Source organism: Pseudophryne corroboree, chromosome 8 (genome assembly GCF_028390025.1).
Source record: "Pseudophryne corroboree isolate aPseCor3 chromosome 8, aPseCor3.hap2, whole genome shotgun sequence".
In the NCBI taxonomy this organism is placed as follows: domain Eukaryota; kingdom Metazoa; phylum Chordata; class Amphibia; order Anura; family Myobatrachidae; genus Pseudophryne; species Pseudophryne corroboree.
In genome coordinates this window covers 3,723,652-3,743,743 of record NC_086451.1, presented here as the reverse complement: position 1 = coordinate 3,743,743, position 20,092 = coordinate 3,723,652, and the positions used below count along the sequence as shown (strand labels likewise).

At 54.4% G+C, this 20,092-nt stretch overlaps 1 protein-coding gene across 2 annotated transcripts in view; it reads right to left on the bottom strand.

Moving 5' to 3' along the window:
- CCDC187 (coiled-coil domain containing 187) overlaps positions 1-20,092 on the bottom strand; it is a 150,986-nt gene that overhangs the window by 11,626 nt on the left and 119,268 nt on the right. For both annotated transcript variants that reach the window (XM_063935828.1, XM_063935829.1), the window contains 6 exons: positions 15,995-16,062; positions 13,538-13,725; positions 13,080-13,167; positions 12,141-12,287; positions 4,535-4,686; positions 3,996-4,081 (listed from right to left, as the gene is read on the bottom strand). In XM_063935828.1, coding sequence (XP_063791898.1) covers positions 3,996-4,081; positions 4,535-4,686; positions 12,141-12,287; positions 13,080-13,167; positions 13,538-13,725; positions 15,995-16,062 — 729 coding nt within the window. The remainder of the gene's footprint in view (positions 1-3,995; positions 4,082-4,534; positions 4,687-12,140; positions 12,288-13,079; positions 13,168-13,537; positions 13,726-15,994; positions 16,063-20,092) is intronic.

The following is a 20,092-nucleotide window of genomic DNA, read 5'->3' as shown; positions in this document are numbered from 1 at the left end:
ACACATCACTCATCTCCTGATATACTCTGTGCTGCTGGGGACCCTGCTCCTCCCACTATATTACTCTCAGTCTGTGGCTTCCTGCTGCCTCCATTCCCCTCCTCACATCATGTCACTGCCCCTGTCACATGCAGCCCTGTCCTCACTGACACATCACTCATCTCCTGATATACTCTGTGCTGCTGGGGACCCTGCTCCTCCCACTATATAACTCTGTCTGTGGCTTCCTGCTGCCTCCATTCCCCTCCTCACATCATGTCACTGCCCCTGTCACATGCAGTCCTGTCCTCACTGACACATCACTAATCTCCTGATATACTCTGTGCTGCTGGGGACCCTGCTCCTCCCACTATATAACTCTCAGTCTGTGACTTCCTGCTGCCTCCATTCCCCTCCTCACATCATGTCACTGCCCCTGTCACATGCAGCCTTGTCCTCACTGACACATCACTCATATCCTGATATACTCTGTGCTGCTGGGGACCCTGCTCCTCCCACTATATAACTCTCAGTCTGTGACTTCCTGCTGCCTCCATTCCCCTCCTCACATCATGTCACTGCCCCTGTCACATGCAGCCCTGTCCTCACAAACACATCACTCATCTCCTGATATACTCTGTGCTGCTGGGGACCCTGCTCCTCCCACTATATAACTCTCAGTCTGTGGCTTTCTGCTGCCTCCATTCCCTCCTCACATCATGTCACTGCCCCTGTCACATGCAGCCCTGTCCTCACTGACACATCACTCATCTCCTGATATACTCTGTGCTGCTGGGGACCCTGCTCCTCCCACTATATAACTCTCAGTCTGTGGCTTTCTGCTGCCTCCATTCCCTCCTCACATCATGTCACTGCCCCTGTCACATGCAGCCCTGTCCTCACTGACACATCACTCATCTCCTGATATACTCTGTGCTGCTGGGGACCCTGCTCCTCCCACTATATAACTCTCAGTCTGTGGCTTTCTGCTGCCTCCATTCCCTCCTCACATCATGTCACTGCCCCTGTCACATGCAGCCCTGTCCTCACTGACACATCACTCATCTCCTGATATACTCTGTGCTGCTGGGGATCCTGCTCCTCCCACTATATAACTCTCAGTCTGTGGCTTTCTGCTGCCTCCATTCCCCTCCTCACATCATGTCACTGCCCCTGTCACATGCAGCCCTGTCCTCACTGACACATCACTCATCTCCTGATATACTCTGTGCTGCTGGGGACCCTGCTCCTCCCACTATATTACTCTCAGTCTGTGGCTTCCTGCTGCCTCCATTCCCCTCCTCACATCATGTCACTGCCCCTGTCACATGCAGCCCTGTCCTCACTGACACATCACTCATATCCTGATATACTCTGTGCTGCTGGGGACCCTGCTCCTCCCACTATATAACTCTCAGTCTGTGGCTTCCTGCTGCCTCCATTCCCCTCCTCACATCATGTCACTGCCCCTGTCACATGCAGCCCTGTCCTCACTGACACATCACTCATCTCCTGATATACTCTGTGCTGCTGGGGACCCTGCTCCTCCCACTATATAACTCTCAGTCTGTGGCTTCCTGCTGCCTCCATTCCCCTCCTCACATCATGTCACTGCCCCTGTCACATGCTGCCCTGTCCTCACTGACACATCACTCATCTCCTGATATACTCTGTGCTGCTGGGGACCCTGTACCTCCCACTATATAACTCTCAGTCTGTGGCTTCCTGCTGCCTCCATTCCCCTCCTCACATCATGTCACTGCCCCTGTCACATGCAGCCCTGTCCTCACTGACACATCACTCATCTCCTGATATACTCTGTGCTGCTGGGGACCCTGCTCCTCCCACTATATAACTCTCAGTCTGTGGCTTCCTGCTGCCTCCATTCCCCTCCTCACATCATGTCACTGCCCCTGTCACATGCTGCCCTGTCCTCACTGACACATCACTCATCTCCTGATATACTCTGTGCTGCTGGGGACCCTGCTCCTCCCACTATATAACTCTCAGTCTGTGGCTTCCTGCTGCCTCCATTCCCCTCCTCACATCATGTCACTGCCCCTGTCACATGCTGCCCTGTCCTCACTGACACATCACTCATCTCCTGATATACTCTGTGCTGCTGGGGACCCTGCTCCACCCACTATATAACTCTCAGTCTGTGGCTTCCTGCTGCCTCCATTCCCCTCCTCACATCATGTCACTGCCCCTGTCACATGTAGCCCTGTCCTCACTGACACATCACTCATCTCCTGATATACTCTGTGCTGCTGGGGACCCTGCTCCTCCCACTATATAACTCTCAGTCTGTGGCTTCCTGCTGCCTCCATTCCCCTCCTTAAATCATGTCACTGCCCCTGTCACATGCAGCCCTGTCCTCTCTGACACATCACTCATCTCCTGATATACTCTGTGCTGCTGGGGACCCTGCTCCTCCCACTATATAACTCTCAGTCTGTGGCTTCCTGCTGCCTCCATTCCCCTCCTCACATCATGTCACTGCCCCTGTCACATGCTGCCCTGTCCTCACTGACACATTACTCATCTCCTGATATACTCTGTGCTGCTGGGGACCCTGCTCCTCCCACTATATAACTCTCAGTCTGTGGCTTCCTGCTGCCTCCATTCCCCTCACATCATGTCACTGCCCCTGTCACATGCAGCCCTGTCCTCACTGACACATCACTCATCTCCTGATATACTCTGTGCTGCTGGGGACCCTGCTCCTCCCACTATATAACTCTCAGTCTGTGGCTTCCTGCTGCCTCCATTCCCCTCCTTAAATCATGTCACTGCCCCTGTCACATGCAGCCCTGTCCTCACTGACACATCACTCATCTCCTGATATACTCTGTGCTGCTGGAGACCCTGCTCCTCCCACTATATAACTCTCAGTCTGTGGCTTCCTGCTGCCCCCATTCCCCTCCTCACATCATGTCACTGCCCCTGTCACATGCAGCCCTGTCCTCACTGACACATCACTCATCTCCTGATATACTCTGTGCTGCTGGGGACCCTGCTCCTCCCACTATATAACTCTCAGTCTGTGGCTTCCTGCTGCCTCCATTCCCCTCCTCACATCATGTCACTGCCCCTGTCACATGCAGCCCTGTCCTCACTAACATATCACTCATCTCCTGATATACTCTGTGCTGCTGGAGACCCTGCTCCTCCCACTATATAACTCTCAGTCTGTGGCTCCCCGCTACCTCCATTCCCCTCCTCACATCATGTCACTGCCCCTGTCACATGCAGCCCTGTCCTCACTGACACATCACTCATCTCCTGATATACTCTGTGCTGCTGGGGACCCTGCTCCTCCCACTATATAACTCTCAGTCTGTGGCTTCATGCTGCCTCCATTCCTCTCCTCACATCATGTCACTGCTCCTGTCACATGCAGCCCTGTCCTCACTGACACATCACTCATCTCCTGATATACTCTGTGCTGCTGGGGACCCTGCTCCTCCCACTATATAACTCTCAGTCTGTGGCTTCCTGCTGCCTCCATTCCCCTCCTCACATCATATCACTGTCCCTGTCACATGCAGCCCTGTCCTCACTGACACATCACTCATCTCCTGATATACTCTGTGCTGCTGGGGACCCTGCTCCTCCCACTATATAACTCTCAGTCTGTGGCTTCATGCTGCCTCCATTCCTCTCCTCACATCATGTCACTGCTCCTGTCACATGCAGCCCTGTCCTCACTGACACATCACTCATCTCCTGATATACTCTGTGCTGCTGGGGACCCTGCTCCTCCCACTATATAACTCTCAGTCTGTGGCTTCCTGCTGCCTCCATTCCCCTCCTCACATCATGTCACTGCCCCTGTCACATGCAGCCCTGTCCTCACTGACACGTAACTCATATCCTGATATACTCTGTGCTGCTGGGACTCTGCTCCTCTCAGGCTGTGGCCTCCTGGTACAGTGACATGTAATGATGGGAGGAATGGGTGATGACGCAGAGCCGCTCTCTGTATGGACGTGCGCTATACACCAGCACATTACCGTGTGTCGGCAGCCTGTCTCCGGCACTGCTGGTCTGGTGGTCCTCTGGGGCATGCGGTGGTTGTCCATCTTCTGCTGCGTGTGCCCTGCGGGAAGAGAAGTATCGTGTAACGCGCTGTGTATAATCCGCTATAACGTGTACAGCCGGGGAAGGTGCGGAGCAGTCACAGGATCCACAGGGCTGTCAGCGGGGGGTCACTGAGGGGTAAGTGCAGGGGATACATTCAGTGCGTTGTAGCGGGGGCGTGACTGTGGAGTACCGGCGCTCGTAGATCCCCTCTGGTGCCTCATACTATAGTTACCCGCTGCTTCAGTACTTACAGCCGTCGCCACGTGTCATAAACTAGAGCCAGAAGTTCCCAGGGGCCACACCAGTCTGACCAATGCCTGTGCTGCGTGTCCTGCAGTTCGGGAACTAGAACAGGCCCCTATTACTACATGGCGGATTGGGCAGCCGGCCAGCGTGATGCGCCATCACACTTGTGTCAGACCCCCATAGGTATCCCTCCCGCAAACACACTGGTCATAGCACTACGTGCCGGTCTATGTTCACTCCCTCCACGTTTTCTGTGACGTCATCATCCGCAGAGAGGTCCGAGATGGCGGACTGCGTGTTCTGGTGCGGCTGGTCGTCGGAGCATGACGTGGAATGACGCAGGGTGTCGTCTCTCAGCAGCGGACGGTCTGTGCCCTGAGGAGAGAAGACATCTCAGCATCTGACTTACATGTAATGGGACATAGAGGTGTATAATCCTGCAGAACCACTGCTATAAATGTGGCATACTGGAATGTTAACAGATATTGGAAAGTTCCAAAAGCCATTTAATTCTTATCAGTGAGTGGGGGAGTTTATGGCCCCAAAACCAGTTCTTGCAGACCCTGCTACATGTAAGAGGTTAGGACAGGAAGTGCAGGGGGTTTTAGGACAAGGAACAAGACAAAGGCTAGAATTCAGTGTGAGCTGAGGACTGAGATGGAGGGCACAGGCTAGTGTCCAGGAGAAACGCAGTCTGGGGACTGTGGAACAAGCATGGTACTCCACAGTCCCTGGCATTATGGAACAGCATGTAGGTGCTGCTAGGAAGAGCAAGAGATATCCAGATTTGCAGTGTGAGAGCAGCTACAGCACGAACAATCAGTGGAAGAAATAAAGGGGATCCCCACCTTCAGGGGTACCCAAGAAGCAGGACGGGAGGTGCGAGTCTTCGGGAGGGGACTATCTGGGTGAGTGGTAGGAAACCACGTTTGGCGGAAGGCCCCCAGTAACATGTCCACGAGAGATCCCGTTTAGATAGAGCCCCTAGCAAATGGGGGAGAGCACACTGAAATGAATCTCAGTTTGTGGATGCCGCACTACTGATTCCCAGAGACTGCGCTGGTATGTACTGTACTGTAATGCTGTCACATCATTGTTTATGCTGTTATTGCCAGTGAAGCAAATAAAAGGAGATGTAACCTGATGTAACCCATATGAATATTGTGCTGGAGAGAAGAACAAGGAGTTAAATGTTATTGTCGTAATAACTCTGACTGAACTGTGAATAAACTGTCTGCTTATGTGATGATACGGCCTGGCGTGACAATGCTTTTAAAATCAGCTGATGGACCTGGCCCTGCCCGGCTATCACATAAAGATGCTGGGGACACCCGTAGCACAGAGGTGAGCATTGCAGGTGGCACATCTGTAGCACAGAGGTGAGCATCGCAGGGAGCACAACTGTAGCATAGAGGTGAGCATCACAGGAAGCACACCTGCAGCACAGAGGTGAGCATCACAGGAAGCACACCTGTAGCACAGAGGTGAGTATCGCAGGAAGCACACCTGCAGCACAGAGGTGAGCATCACAGCTAGCAGTCCTGTAGCACACAGGTGAGCATGGCAGGTGGCACACCTGTAGCACAGAGGTGAGCATGGCAGGTGGCACACCTGTAGCACAGAGATGAGCATGACAGGTGGCACACCTGTAGCATAGAGGTGAGCATCACAGCTAGCAGTCCTGTAGCACAGAGGTGGGCATCACACAGGGACTCAGCCAGTATTTCTCCTTCATCCACTAGGGGACACTGGAGCGCAGTTACAATGGGGAAATAGTAGGCAGTAACTGGGTGCTGGCACTTTAAAACTCAAACACTGTGGCTAGCTCCTCCCCTACTATGTCCCCTCCAAGCCAGTCTTTGTTTTGTGCCCAAGGGAGCTGGTCACTCTTGGGTTTGCTCTGAAGATTTAATTAAATTTTTTTGTTTCTTCTGTCTTCACAGACTGGCAGCTCTGCCTCTGCCAGTCTGCACGCGGGAGCTGCCGGCGGGGTCCCATCGCAGCTGCGTGCGGCTCGGGCTGGGTTCCCCAGGCTGAAGAGACGCTGAGCTCTCCAGAGACCGGCCGGATCCGGCAGCACGGCAGTGGTAAGTATGCACCCCCCCCCCCCCCCCGTCTCCGCTCCAAGGTCCCGGCCGCGCCTCACATCGCCGGCCTGGCGGGGAATGCACAAGCGCCTGAGCAAGTTTGAACTCGGCACCATAACAGGGAGAGGAGGGGGGGGGGGGGGGGAGCTTAATCCCGCTGTGTGACCTCAGCGCCCAGCAGCCCCGGCGGCCATCTTAACGCTGCAACTTTCACCAGAACAGTGAGCAGTTGCAGTGGGGTGTTGGTGGGGCACTTATAGTTTATTATCCCTGCCTAATACAGCATAGTACAGTGCAGAGCTCAGTGGTGTGCCTGTGCTCCTTTGCTGCTCCCCCCTCCCCTCCCTCCCCTTCTGCCTATTGCTGTGTGTTGGGGGGGAGTGTGACAGGGGCTGCCGTGGCTGCACAAAAAGTTTTTCAGCGTCAGAAATGTTCTGCAAAGTTTACTCAGGACAGTCTGAGAATTCCCAGTTATGTGAGGATTGTGGGTCAGAGCCTTCTGCTCAGCCCTCATCACAGCCGCAGAGCACTCCTGTTTGGACAACACAGCTTACAGAGGTTATGTCTCAGGTAACTAGGGAAGTGAGGGCTTCTCGGGAAGATAGAGAGGCGGCCCGGTTCCGACAGCTTGTCCCGATGCCTGAGCCTGAACCAGCAAAGTCAGTGGAAGGGCTCTCTAGGGCTGTAATCCCTTCCCAGGCCCCATCCTTAACTTCCCCTCCCCAGGTTTCTAAAAAGAGATTGCTAGCCTCTGTGTTGCAGGAATCTGACGATGATATGACTCTATTAGATGAGGTGGTGGTAGATATACAGGATACTGATGACGATCAGGTGTACGAGGACTCTGAACCAGTAGCTCAGGGTATAGAGGCTCTTATTACTGCTATTCGCTCAGTATTACAGGTGGAGGAGACGGAACAGGATACCTTACGTCCTTCATGGTTTGGCACCAACCAATGCTTACCGGTGACCTTTCCAGTTTCGGAGGAGCTAGATGCGCTCATGACGGCAGCTTGGAAACATCCGGATGCAAAATTTCAGGTATCAAAGAAACTTTTGTCTTCCTATCCTTTTCCCGCAGACAGCCGGAAACGCTATGAGACCTCTCCGATTGTGGATCCTTCAGTGTCTCGGCTATCCAAGAAGATGGTTCTGCCGGTTCCTGGAGCGACTTACGCTAAAAGAAGCGTCTGATAGGAAGCTGGAAACCACCTTGAAGACTATTTACTCGGCGGCTGGGGGTTTTACATCGCCCGGCGCAGGTAGGTTGTTGGGTCAACAAGGCTATGGAAGCTTGGGCGGAACAATTGTCCTCTGGACTACGGGAGGATTTGCCTTCGGATCAGCTGATACCGTTGGCGGAACACATTTGCAAATCAGCCCTTTATCTTTGCGAGGTTTCCAAGGACGTCTGTATCCTCGGTGCTAGGATTTCCGCTTTGGCAATTTTGGCCCGCAGAGCTTTTTGGCTGCGGCAGTGGCAGGTGGATGCTGAATCCAAGAGGGAGAGGTCCTATTCGGTAAGGATTTGGATGCCTGTATTTCTCAGGCCACTGGAGGTAAGTCCACTTATCTTCCCTCTCCTGCTCCAGACTCTCGGAGGCCCTATACAGTTCCTTCCTTTCGTGACCCTTTCAGGTTTCGAGGCCAGGCCAGGGCGGAACTTCCGCCTCCCGTGGCCATAGGGGTAGAGGCAGAGGTTCCATAGCTTCCGCCCAGTCAGAGGTTAAGTCCTCCACCACTCCCACCGCATGACGTTCTTCTCTCCCACCTGGGAGACCACAGGGTGGGAGCTCGTCTGTGGGATTTCAGGGAGGCCTGGGTACAATCCTGTCCAGATGCTTGGGTCAGGGATCTCATCATTTGCGGTTACAAGCTCGATTTTCAAACCCGACCGCCCCAGCGTTTTTTTTACCACGGGTTTACCAGTTTCCGACGACAGAAGAGTTGCCTTACAGGCAGCGGTCCAGAAGCTTCTATCCGCAAAGGTACTGATCCCTGTTCCCTCTCATCATCGGAAACAGGGCTATTACTCAAGCCTGTTTCTTGTACCGAAGCCGGACGGCTCGGTCAGGCCAATCCTGAACTTGAAGGATTTCAATCCGTTTTTGAGGGTATTCAAGTTCAAGATGGAGTCCCTCCAGTCTGTTATTGCGGAGTTGGAGCAAAACGAGTTTCTGGCATCCTTAGACATCAAGGATGCATACTTACATGTTCCCATTTGGCCTCCTCATCAGGCTTTTCTCCGGTTCGCGATACAGGACACTCATTTCCAGTTCCAGGCCCTTCCTTTGGTCTCTCTTCTGCTCCCAGAGTGTTCACAAAGGTCATGGCGGTCATGATGGCTCTACTTCGGAAGCAGGGTGTGACGACTGTCCCCTATCTGGACGATCTGCTATTGAAGGCAAGCTCGGCAGACCTGTTGCTTCAGAATATCCGGATAATCCAGGACCTTCTGATTCAGCACGGGCGGATCTGAACTTCCCGAAGTCTCAATTATGCCCCTCACAACGGTTGCTGTTCTTGGGGATGATTCTCGACACGGTCTGTCAGAAGGTTTTTCTTCCTCAGGACAAGATCCTCTCTCTTCAGACGTTGGTGAGGTTGGTACTTCGACACCGTCGGGTATCAGTGTATCTGAGCATTCGCCTACTGGGGAAGATGGTGGCGGCGTTCAAAGCTCTTCCATACGGACGCTTCCACTTTCGACCTTTCCAACTGTGTCTTCTACATCAGTGGTCAGGGTCTCATCTATTTCTTCATCAGCGGGTGACACTGTCTCCAAAAGCACGGTCGTCGCTCCTCTGGTGGCTCAATTCGACACATCTGTTGGAAGGACGGCGGTTCGGCGTTTGTGATTGGACTCTCCTCACCACAGACGCAAGTCTGCGAGGCTGGGGTGCAGTGACCCTCGAACATCGGTTTCAGGGGCGCTGGTCGATTCACGAATCCGCTCTCTCCATAAACATTCTCGAGCTACGGGCAGTATACAACGCCCTACTTCAGGCACATCATCTGCTGCGCGGTCGAGCAGTCAGAGTTCAGTCCGACAACGCCACGACGGTAGCGTACATCAACCGTCAAGGCGGCACTCGCAGATGTGCGGTAATGAGAGAAGTCACCAACATCCTCCTCTGGGCGGAGGAGTATGCTCTGTTCTTTTCGGAGATATTCATTCCAGGAGTGGACAATTGGGAAGCCGATTATCTCAGCCGCCAGGACATGCACCCGGGGGAGTGGTCACTCAATCCCCAGGTATTTTGTCAGCTGGTCCGCCGGTAGGGAAGACCACAGATCGACCTCATGGCGTCCCGCCTGTACCATCAACTGCCTCTTTATTACTCTCAGACGCGGGACCCGGCGGCGGCGGACGTGGATGCCCTCACGGTTCCTTGGAATTTTCCGGTTCGTTTACCTCTTTCCTCCTTTCCCGTTGTTGCCTCGGGTTCTGCAACGCATCAAGAGAGAAGATGCACTGGTCCTCCTGGTGGCTCCGTATTGGCTGCGCAGGACTTGGTACTCCGCCCTACACCTGTTGTCAGTAGCGGAGCCTTGGCCCCTGCCACTATGAGACGATCTGCTACAACAGGGTCCTTTTCTTTATCCAGACTTACGCAGGCTACGTTTGACGACGTGGCTGTTGAAAAGGCCATCTTGAAAAGGAAGGGGATTCCTCGTACGGTTATACCTACTGTGCTCCAGGCTAGAAAGTCAGTCACATCGTCTCACTACTACCACATTTGGAAGGCTTATGTAGCCTGGTGTGAACGTCAAGAGTTTTCTCATTCAGTTTTTCACTTAGACCGCCTTCTCAGTTTTCTGCAGGCGGGTTTCTCGGCAGGGCTACAATTGGGTTCACTAAAGGTTCAGGTCTCTGCTCTTTCGGTTTTCTTCCAGAAGAAATTAGCCTTGCTGCCGGAAATTCAGACCATCTTTCAGGGGGTTCTACGAATACAACCTCCCTTTCGCCCTCCGACAGCACCATGGGACCTCAAACTGGTCCTCTCTTTTCTGCAGCCTTCATTATTTGAGCCTCTGGAGATGAAATATCTCACCTGGAAGGTGGTCCTTCTCCTGGCTCTGGCTTCAGCCAGACGGGTGTCGGAACTTGGGGCTCTCTCTTGTCGACCTCCTTACCTGGTGTTTCATGCAGATAGAGCGGAGCTTCGTACTCGCATGTATTTTCTCCCGAAGGTGGTGTCCGATTTTCACATCAATCAGCCACTTGTGGTTCCGGCCCTCCCGGAAGACTCTCCAGATTCGAGATCGTTGGATGTTGTCAGGGCGCTCAAGGTCTATGTGGATAGGACTTCGGCTATTCGGAAGTCGGACTCCTTATTTGTTCTGTACGATGCTGCCCGGCGTGGTTTGCCGGCTTCTAAGCAGACGTTGTCCCGATGGATTCGGCTGACCATCAGACAAGCTTATTTGGCGGCTTCTCAAGAACCTCCGTCTTCAATTTCGGCGCACTCTACGCGCTCTGTGGGGCCCTCATGGGCGGCTGCCCGCGGGGTCTCCATGACTTCTTTATGTCGGGCGGCTACTTGGTCGGGCCGACATACGTTTGTCAAGTTTTACAGGTTTGACACTTTTGTGGCCTCTGCATCGCAGTTTGGCCGAGCGGTTTTACAGGACTCTCAGTGCTCTCCCGCCCGTCTTGGGAGCTCTGGGACGTCCCCATTGTAACTGCTCTCCAGTGTCCCCTAGGGTATGAAGGAGAAATCAGGATTTTGGTACTTACCGATAAATCCCTTTCTCCGATTCCACAGGGGACACTGGACGCCCGCCCAGCGCTGTTTCCTCCTTTTTCGCTTAACGGTTGCAGATCACTGTGTGACTGCGCGTTTTGTTCAGGTTAACCTTATTTTTCTAATAGGTTCCCAGGTTTACTTTGTGTAATCCTGGTTTACATGGCGGCGTTAACCTCCTCTAATGTTAGTTTATTCCAGCTCTCCTCGGGCACAGTTTCACGTAGACTGGCTTGGAGGGGGGACATAGTAGGGGAGGAGCTAGCCACAGTGTTAGAGTTTTAAAGGACCAGCTCCCAGTTACTGCCTACTATTTCCCCATTGTAACTGCGCTCCAGTGTCCCCTGTGGAATCGGAGAAAGGGATTTATCGGTAAGTACCAAAATCCTGATATTTGTACACTGGGATATGGTTGGTCTGTGACACACTCTGACTTGGTATACGGAGGGGTACAGGCTATATAAGGAGAGGTCTCCAGCATTGGAAGCTGCACATTTTGGCTTTAGCCCAGCTGACCCCTCCCTGTATAGTGTACGTCTCTGTTACCATATAACGGTCAGACTCTTGCACACAAAGCACCGCACCTGATTCTACACCCGCTGGGTCCACCGGTTGCCTCAGAACATGCTCCAGCTAAACCGGAAATATTTTGGCAGACTTTATCTTGTTACTGTGCGCTGTTACCCCCAATGCAGAGAGCGCACTGGGGACACAGCACTCAGGAAACAGAAAATATTCACTAAAAATATTAGATAGAGATTTCAGAATTTTGTATTTTTTTTGAAACACTCGTTATGATGTGATAGGCTGCAAAATCATCGCTTAGTATGACACACACCGTACACCCCACCGCGCCGTGCACGTACCTGAGCAGCCACCGCAGAGCTCTGCAACTTCTGCTGTATGTGCGCTCGGTAAAGATGCCTCGTCCATATGCATGACATCATCGCTTAGTATGACACACACCATACACCCCACCGCGCCGTGCACGTACCTGAGCAGCCACCGCAGAGCTCTGCAACTTCTGCTGTATGTGCGCTGCGGACCGCCGGATCCGCAATATCTCCTTCTGTTGCCGCAGCAGCAGCTTCCTCTTCTGGTGGGCAGCCTTGTACATGTTGTGCAACTGCCGGATTTCTGCCTGGGGGGACAAGACATTTCCTATATGAGAACAGTGCAGCGTTGTGTTCTGCGTCAGAGGGCCCTTACTCATCACGTCGCGCTGCGTGACAGTATAGAGAGCGCACGGCTTTCCTGCGGCATGTGGCTGTGTTCCCAGCCCTGTACAAGGACACACTCTACGCTGATTAATGAGTGGAAAGATCTATACTCTGCGACAGAGGAATGCCAGCTGCAGCCAGTACAAATGTCTCGTTATGGGGTCATTGCAGACGTGTAGAGAAATCGGGCGTTTTTCAAGACGCCGGTTGAGCTGCACGCGTTTCACAATGTACCCACCTCTGCGCATGTACCGTGTATCATGTGTCTACTTACACCTGCCCCAGACTATGTGCAACACAGGTACATTCATTTACAGCTGGTCGGCATGGAGCGCAGTTGTGGCCAGCTCAGACCCGCCTCTACGCTCAGTAGGGACGACGCGCCCGCATTATATTATTATTACTCTGCATCGCCGGTCCGCATGCGCTGATTTGCTGAGCAACGCTGGAGTGTCAGACTTCTGATTAATAAGCAGGACTGAGCGCTTCTGTACTCATTGTGTAACGCTGGCGACACTGGCGCTTACTGCGACACGTAACGGACACCCGGACATGACTTATTGGGAGCGGCAGTTACATCAGTAAGAGGCAGCAGAGTTCCACGCTGTTCTGATTTGGGCTTCTGGAGAAGGGAGACATGAACGTGCACGGTCTAGTAATGGTGATGCCAGGAGCAGCCACTGTCGGATACACGGACGCCCTCTCCCGCTTACCTGCTCCTGCCTCAGGCTCTTCTGGATTTCCTCCTCTTGTCTCAGGAGGTCTCCCACCTTCCCGTCCTCCGTCCTCATCTCCCAATAGCTGTAAGCAACCAAGAAAACACTGTTCTGCCACCACTTCATTCTGACAAGGCATCGGCGGGTGTAATACACACGTTACTGACTGTGGGCCTGATACAGGCTTAGAAGTAAATCAAAAAAGCAAGCAACTGGGCAAAACCATGTGCAGTGCAGGGGGGCAGATGTAACATGTGCAGAGAGAGTTAGATTTGGGTGGGTTATATTGTTTCTGTGCAGGGTAAATACTGGCTGCTTTATTTTTACACTGCAATTTAGATTTCACCCCACCCAAATCTAACTCTCTCTGCACATGTTACATATGACCCCCCACAAGTGCAGCATGGTGTTGCCCAGGTCTCTCTGCACATGTTACATATGCCCTGCTCTCTTACGTCCTCTGATGCTGGAGAAGAGCTAATTCGGCTTTGGTCTTCTCCTTGAGCGCCTCTTCCCGGAGCCTGAGCAATGCGGCCTGGTGTCTGGCCCGTAGCTCCTCCTCCCGCAGGTACTGCTGAACCATCTCCAGGGTAAGGCGGCTGAACATGTCCGGGGAACCGTAGAACTCGCTGACTTCACTCCACTGCAAATGAGAGTAAGAGAAATCCAGTGACTGAGATGCAGTAATGATACCAGTCCCGTTCCAGCAGAGGGGTGCACTGAGCCCCTAAGAGGGTGTGCACTGAGCCCCTAAGAGGGTGTGCACTGAGACCCTAACAGGGTGTGCACTGAGCCCCTAACAGGGTGTGTACTGAGCCCCTAAGAGGGTGTGTACTGAGCCCCTAAGAGGGTGTGCACTGAGCCCCTAAGAGGGTGTGTACTGAGCCCCAAATATGGTGTGCACTGAGCCCCTAAGAGGGTGTGCACTGAGACCCTAACACGGTGTGCACTGAGCCCCTAACAGGGTGTGCACTGAGCCCCTAAAAGGGTGTGCACTGAGCCCCTAAGAGGGTGTGCACTGAGCCCCTAAGAGGGTGTGCACTGAGCCCCTAACAGGGTGTGCACTGAGCCCCTAACAGGGTGTGCACTGAGCCCCTAACAGGGTGTGCACTGAGCCCCTAACAGGGTGTGCACTGAGCCCCTGATACGGTGTGTACTGAGCCCCTAACAGGGTGTGCACTGAGCCCCTAATAGGGTGTGCACTGAGCCCCTAACAGGGTGTGCACTGAGCCCCTAACAGGGTGTGCACTGAGCCCCTAACAGGGTGTGCACTGAGCCCCTAACAGGGTGTGCACTGAGACCCTAACAGGGTGTGCACTGAGCCCCTAATACGGTGTGCACTGAGCCCCTAATAGGGTGTGCACTGAGCCCCTAACAGGGTGTGCACTGAGACCCTAACAGGGTGTGCACTGAGCCCCTAATACGGTGTGCACTGAGACCCTAACAGGGTGTGCACTGAGCCCCTGATACGGTGTGTACTGAGCCCCTAACAGGGTGTGCACTGAGCCCCTAATAGGGTGTGCACTGAGCCCCTAACAGGGTGTGCACTGAGCCCCTAACAGGGTGTGCACTGAGCCCCTAACAGGGTGTGCACTGAGCTTCTAACAGGGTGTGCACTGAGCCCCTAATACGGTGTGCACTGAGCCCCTAACAGGGTGTGCACTGAGCCCCTAACAGGGTGTGCACTGAGCCCCTAACAGGGTGTGCACTGAGCCCCTAACAGGGTGTGCACTGAGCCCCTAACAGGGTGTGCACTGAGCCCCTAATAGGGTGATAGGGTGGAGCTGTGTAAGGGGACTGCACATCATACACTGCAGTCATGGAAAATACAGCAAATTCTACAAGCAACACACACACTGCCTAGGTGACCGAACATCTAAAGTCACCACTGCAACATGTCCGCAGCAAGAGGGTGTAGGCAGGTAGACCAATGGCGAATTACCATCTCCATGACTGCAGCTTCTAGCTGGTATGTAAGCAGTCCCACCCCCTCCCGCCTTGTAGCATCACACAGCCGCAGTTCCCATCCCGTGCTGTGAGACATTATACGGAATGCTGGGAAGGGTAATGCCATGGCGCAGCCCCCACCCTGTAGCGTCACACAGCCGCAGTTCCCATCCCGTGCTGTGAGACATTATACGGAATGCTGGGAAGGGTAATGCCATGGCGCAGCCCCACCCCCTCCTTGTAGTGTCACACAGCCGCGGTTCCCATCCCGTGCTGTGAGACATTATACGGAGCCCCGGGAAGGGTAACACCATGGAGCAGCCCCACCCCCTCCTTGTAGTGTCACACAGCCGCGGTTCCCATCCCGTGCTGTGAGACATTATACGGAGCCCCGGGAAGGGTAACACCATGGAGCAGCCCCACCCCCTCCTTGTAGTGTCACACAGCCGCGGTTCCCATCCCGTGCTGTGAGACATACTATGGAGCGCTGGGACGGTTGCGCATATTTCCGCTTATTGCGGTAGCTCAATAACGGACATTTCCTGCACACTTCTGTGGGGAGCGAGGTACGGCACCAGTTATGGAGCCCATATAATGTGAAAATAATGAATTTTCCACTAAACACACTAAAATACATTTTCCACTATTCGGTAAAACAGGCTGAGACGACGCTGAACGTCTAACAGCAGCATTCAGCCGGTATCTCAGGGAGGGTCCCGTGGAGGGGTCCAGCAGCGCCACCCATTGGCCATGAGTGGTAGGGAATATATATGAGGTAGGGGGGACTTAGAATGACTGCTATAAACTGACAATCTGCACCAAAACTACAGCAGCCAATGAGGTATTTGCCTTGATTGTCTAACTTGCACTACACAGATACAAGCTCATTGTGGATTGGCTGCCAATATCCATTGCAGCGCAATGTTAGACAGTGGGCCTCTGCCAACAAAACCAATATACTGCACCTGGCTAGTGGAGTCTGTGGCCGGCTCAGTGTGGTCCCACGTGTGCTCTGAGGTTCCACGTCCAGCGGCTGCAGCAGAAAACAAACAGACATCAGAAACATAAAAACCTCTAACATACAGTGCGCCTGTGGGCGACGCAGCGGCAGGCGGCCATGTTGTGAGCACAACCTCTGACATACAGTGCGCCTGTGGGCTATGCAGCGGCAAGTGGCCATGTTGTGAGCTGAACAGAATAATCCGCCTCCTCCTCTGCCCAGTCCCGCCTCTGATGCTGCCCTGCTCAGTGCTGTGACTGCAGGTGCTGAGGAGAATAATCCGCCTCCTTCTCTGCCCCCTCCCGCCTCTGATGCTGCCCTGCTCAGTGCTGTACGTGCTGGTGCTGAGGACAGTAATCTGCCTCCTTCTCTGCCCCGTCCTGTCTCTGATGCTGCCCTGCTCAGTGCTGTATCTGCTGGTGCTGAGGAGAATAATCCGTCTCCTTCTCTGCCCCGTCCTGCCTCTGATGCTGCCCTGCTCAGTGCTGTATCTGCTGGTGCTGAGGATAATAATCCGCCTCCTTCTCTGCCCCGTCCCTCCTCTGATGCTGCCCTGCTCAGTGCTGTATCTGCTGGTGCTGAGGAGAATAATCCGTCTCCTTCTCTGCCCCGTCCTGCCTCTGATACTGCCCTGCTCAGTGCTGTAACTGCTGGTGCTGAGGAGAATAATCCGCCTCCTTCTCTGCCCCCTCCCGCCTCTGATGCTGCCCTGCTCAGTGCTGTACGTGCTGGTGCTGAGGACAGTAATCTGCCTCCTTCTCTGCCCCGTCCTGTCTCTGATGCTGCCCTGCTCAGTGCTGTATCTGCTGGTGCTGAGGAGAATAATCCGTCTCCTTCTCTGCCCCGTCCTGCCTCTGATGCTGCCCTGCTCAGTGCTGTATCTGCTGGTGCTGAGGATAATAATCCGCCTCCTTCTCTGCCCCGTCCCTCCTCTGATGCTGCCCTGCACAGTGCTGTAAGTGCTGGTGCTGAGGAGAATAATCCGTCTCCTTCTCTGCCCCGTCCTGCCTCTGATACTGCCCTGCTCAGTGCTGTAACTGCTGGTGCTGAGGTGAATAATCCGCCTCCTTCTCTGTCCCATCCTGCCACTGATGCTGCCCTGCTCAGTGCTGTAACTGCTGGTGCTGAGGAGAATAATCTGCCTCCTCCTCTGCTACGTCCCGTCTCTGGTGCTGCCCTGCTCAGTGCTGTAACTGCTGGTGCAGAGGAGAATAATCCGCCTCCTTCTCTGCCCCGTCCCACCTCTGATGCTGCCCTGCTCAGTGCTGTAACTGCTGGTGCTGAGGAGAATAATCCGCCTCCTTCTCTGCCCCCTCCCGCCTCTGATGCTGCCCTGCTCAGTGCTGTAACTGCTGGTGCTGAGGAGAATAATCTGCCTCCTTCTCTGCCCCCTCCCGCCTCTGATGCTGCCCTGCTCAGTGCTGTACATGCTGGTGCTGAGGACAGTAATCTGCCTCCTTCTCTGCCCCGTCCCGCCTCTGATGCTGCCCTGGTCAGTGCTGTACATGCTGGTGCTGAGGAGAATAATCTGCCTCCTTCTCTGCCCCCTCCCGCCTCTGATGCTGCCCTGCTCAGTGCTGTACATGCTGGTGCTGAGGACAGTAATCTGCCTCCTTCTCTGCCCCGTCCCGCCTCTGATGCTGCCCTGCTCAGTGCTGTACATGATGGTGCTGAGGAGAATAATCCGCCTCCTTCTCTGCCCCGTCCCGCCTCTGATGCTGCCCTGCTCAGTGCTGTAACTGCTGGTGCTGAGGAGAATAATCCGCCTCCTTCTCTGCCCCGTCCCGCCTCTGATGCTGCCCTGCTCAGTGCTGTAACTGCTGGTGTTGAGAATAATCTGCCTCCTTCTCTGCCCCGTCCTGCCTCTGATGCTGCCCTGCTCAGTGCTGTAACTGCTGGTGCTGAGGAGAATAATCCACCTCCTTCTCTGCCCCGTCCCGCCTCTGATGCTGCCCTGCTCAGTGCTGTAACTGCTGGTGCTGAGGAGAATAATCCACCTCCTTCTCTGCCCCGTCCCGCCTCTGATGCTGCCCTGCTCAGTGCTGTACATGCTGGTGCTGAGGAGAATAATCCGCCTCCTCCTCTGCCCCGTCTCTGATGCTGCCCTGCTCAGTGCTGTACATGCTGGTACTGAGGAGAATAATCCACCTCCTTCTCTGCCCCGTCCCGCCTCTGATGCTGCCCTGCTCAGTGCTGTACATGCTGGTGCTGAGAATAATCTGCCTCCTTCTCTGCCCCGTCCCGCCTCTGATGCTGCCCTGCTCAGTGCTGTATCTGCTGGTGCTGAGGAGAATAATCCGTCTCCTTCTCTGCCCCGTCCTGCCTCTGATACTGCCCTGCTCAGTGCTGTAACTGCTGGTGCTGAGGAGAATAATCCACCTCCTTCTCTGCCCCGTCCCGCCTCTGATGCTGCCCTGCTCAGTGCTGTACATGCTGGTGCTGAGGAGAATAATCCGCCTCCTCCTCTGCCCCGTCTCTGATGCTGCCCTGCTCAGTGCTGTACATGCTGGTACTGAGGAGAATAATCCACCTCCTTCTCTGACCCGTCCCGCCTCTGATGCTGCCCTGCTCAGTGCTGTACATGCTGGTGCTGAGAATAATCTGCCTCCTTCTCTGCCCCGTCCCGCCTCTGATGCTGCCCTGCTCAGTGCTATAACTGCTGGTGCTGAGGAGAATAATCCGCCTCCTTCTCTGCCCCGTATCGCCTCTGATGCTGCCCTGCTCAGTGCTGTACATGCTGGTGCTGAGGAGAATAATCCGCCTCCTTCTCTGCCCCGTCCCGCCTTTGATGCTGCCCTGCTCAGTGCTGTAACTGCTGGTGCTGAGGAGAATAATCCGCCTCCTTCTCTGCCCCGTATCGCCTCTGATGCTGCCCTGCTCAGTGCTGTACATGCTGGTGCTGAGGAGAATAATCCGTCTCCTCTGCCAGTCCCGCCTCTGATGCTGCCCTGCTCAATGCTGTACATGCTGGTGCTGTGGAGAATAATCCGCCTCCTTCTCTGCCCCGTCCTGCCTCTGATGCTGCCCTGCTCAGTGCTGTAACTGCTGGTGCTGAGGAGAATAATCTGCCTCCTTCTCTGCCCCATCCCCCCTCTGATGCTGCCCTGCTCAGTGCTGTACATGCTTTTGCTGAGGAGAATAATCCGCCTCCTTCTCTGCCCCGTCCCGCCTCTGATGCTGCCCTGCTCAGTGCTGTAACTGCTGGTGCTGAGGAGAATAATCCGCCTCCTTCTCTGCCCCGTCCTGCCTCTGATGCTGCCCTGCTCAGTGCTGTAACTGTTGGTGCTGAGGAGAATAATCCGCCTCCTTCTCTGCCCCGTCCTGCCTCTGATGCTGCCCTGCTCAGTGCTGTAACTGCTGGTTCTGAGGAGAATAATCCGCCTCCTTCTCTGCCCCGTCTCTGATGCTGCCCTGCTCAGTGCTGTAACTGCTGGTGCTGAGGAGAATAATCCGCCTCCTTCTCTGCCCCGTCTCTGATGCTGCCCTGCTCAGTGCTGTACATGCTGGTGCTGAGGAGAATAATCCGCCTCCTCCTCTGCCCCGTCTCTGATACTGCCCTGCTCAGTGCTGTAACTGCTGGTGCTGAGGAGAATAATCCGCCTCCTTCTCTGCCCAGTCCCGCCTCTGATGCTGCCCTGCTCAGTGCTGTAACTGCTGGTGCTGAGGAGAATAATCCGCCTCCTTCTCTGCCCCGTCCTGCCTCTGATGCTGCCCTGCTCAGTGCTGTAACTGCTGGTGCTGAGGAGAATAATCCGCCTCCTTCTCTGCCCCGTCCTGCCTCTGATGCTGCCCTGCTCAGTGCTGTAAATGATGGTGCTGAGGAGAATAATCCGCCTCCTTCTCTGACCCTTCCCGCCTCTGATGCTGCCCTGCTCAGTGCTGTAAATGCTGGTGCTGAGGAGAATGAACCACCTCCTTCTCTGCCCCGTCCCTCCTCTGATGCTGCCCTGCTCAGTGCTGTATATGCTGGTGCTGAGGAGAATAATGCGCCTCCTTCTCTGCCCCGTCCCACCTCTGATGCTGCCCTGCTCAGTGCTGTAACTGCTGGTGCTCAGGAGAATAA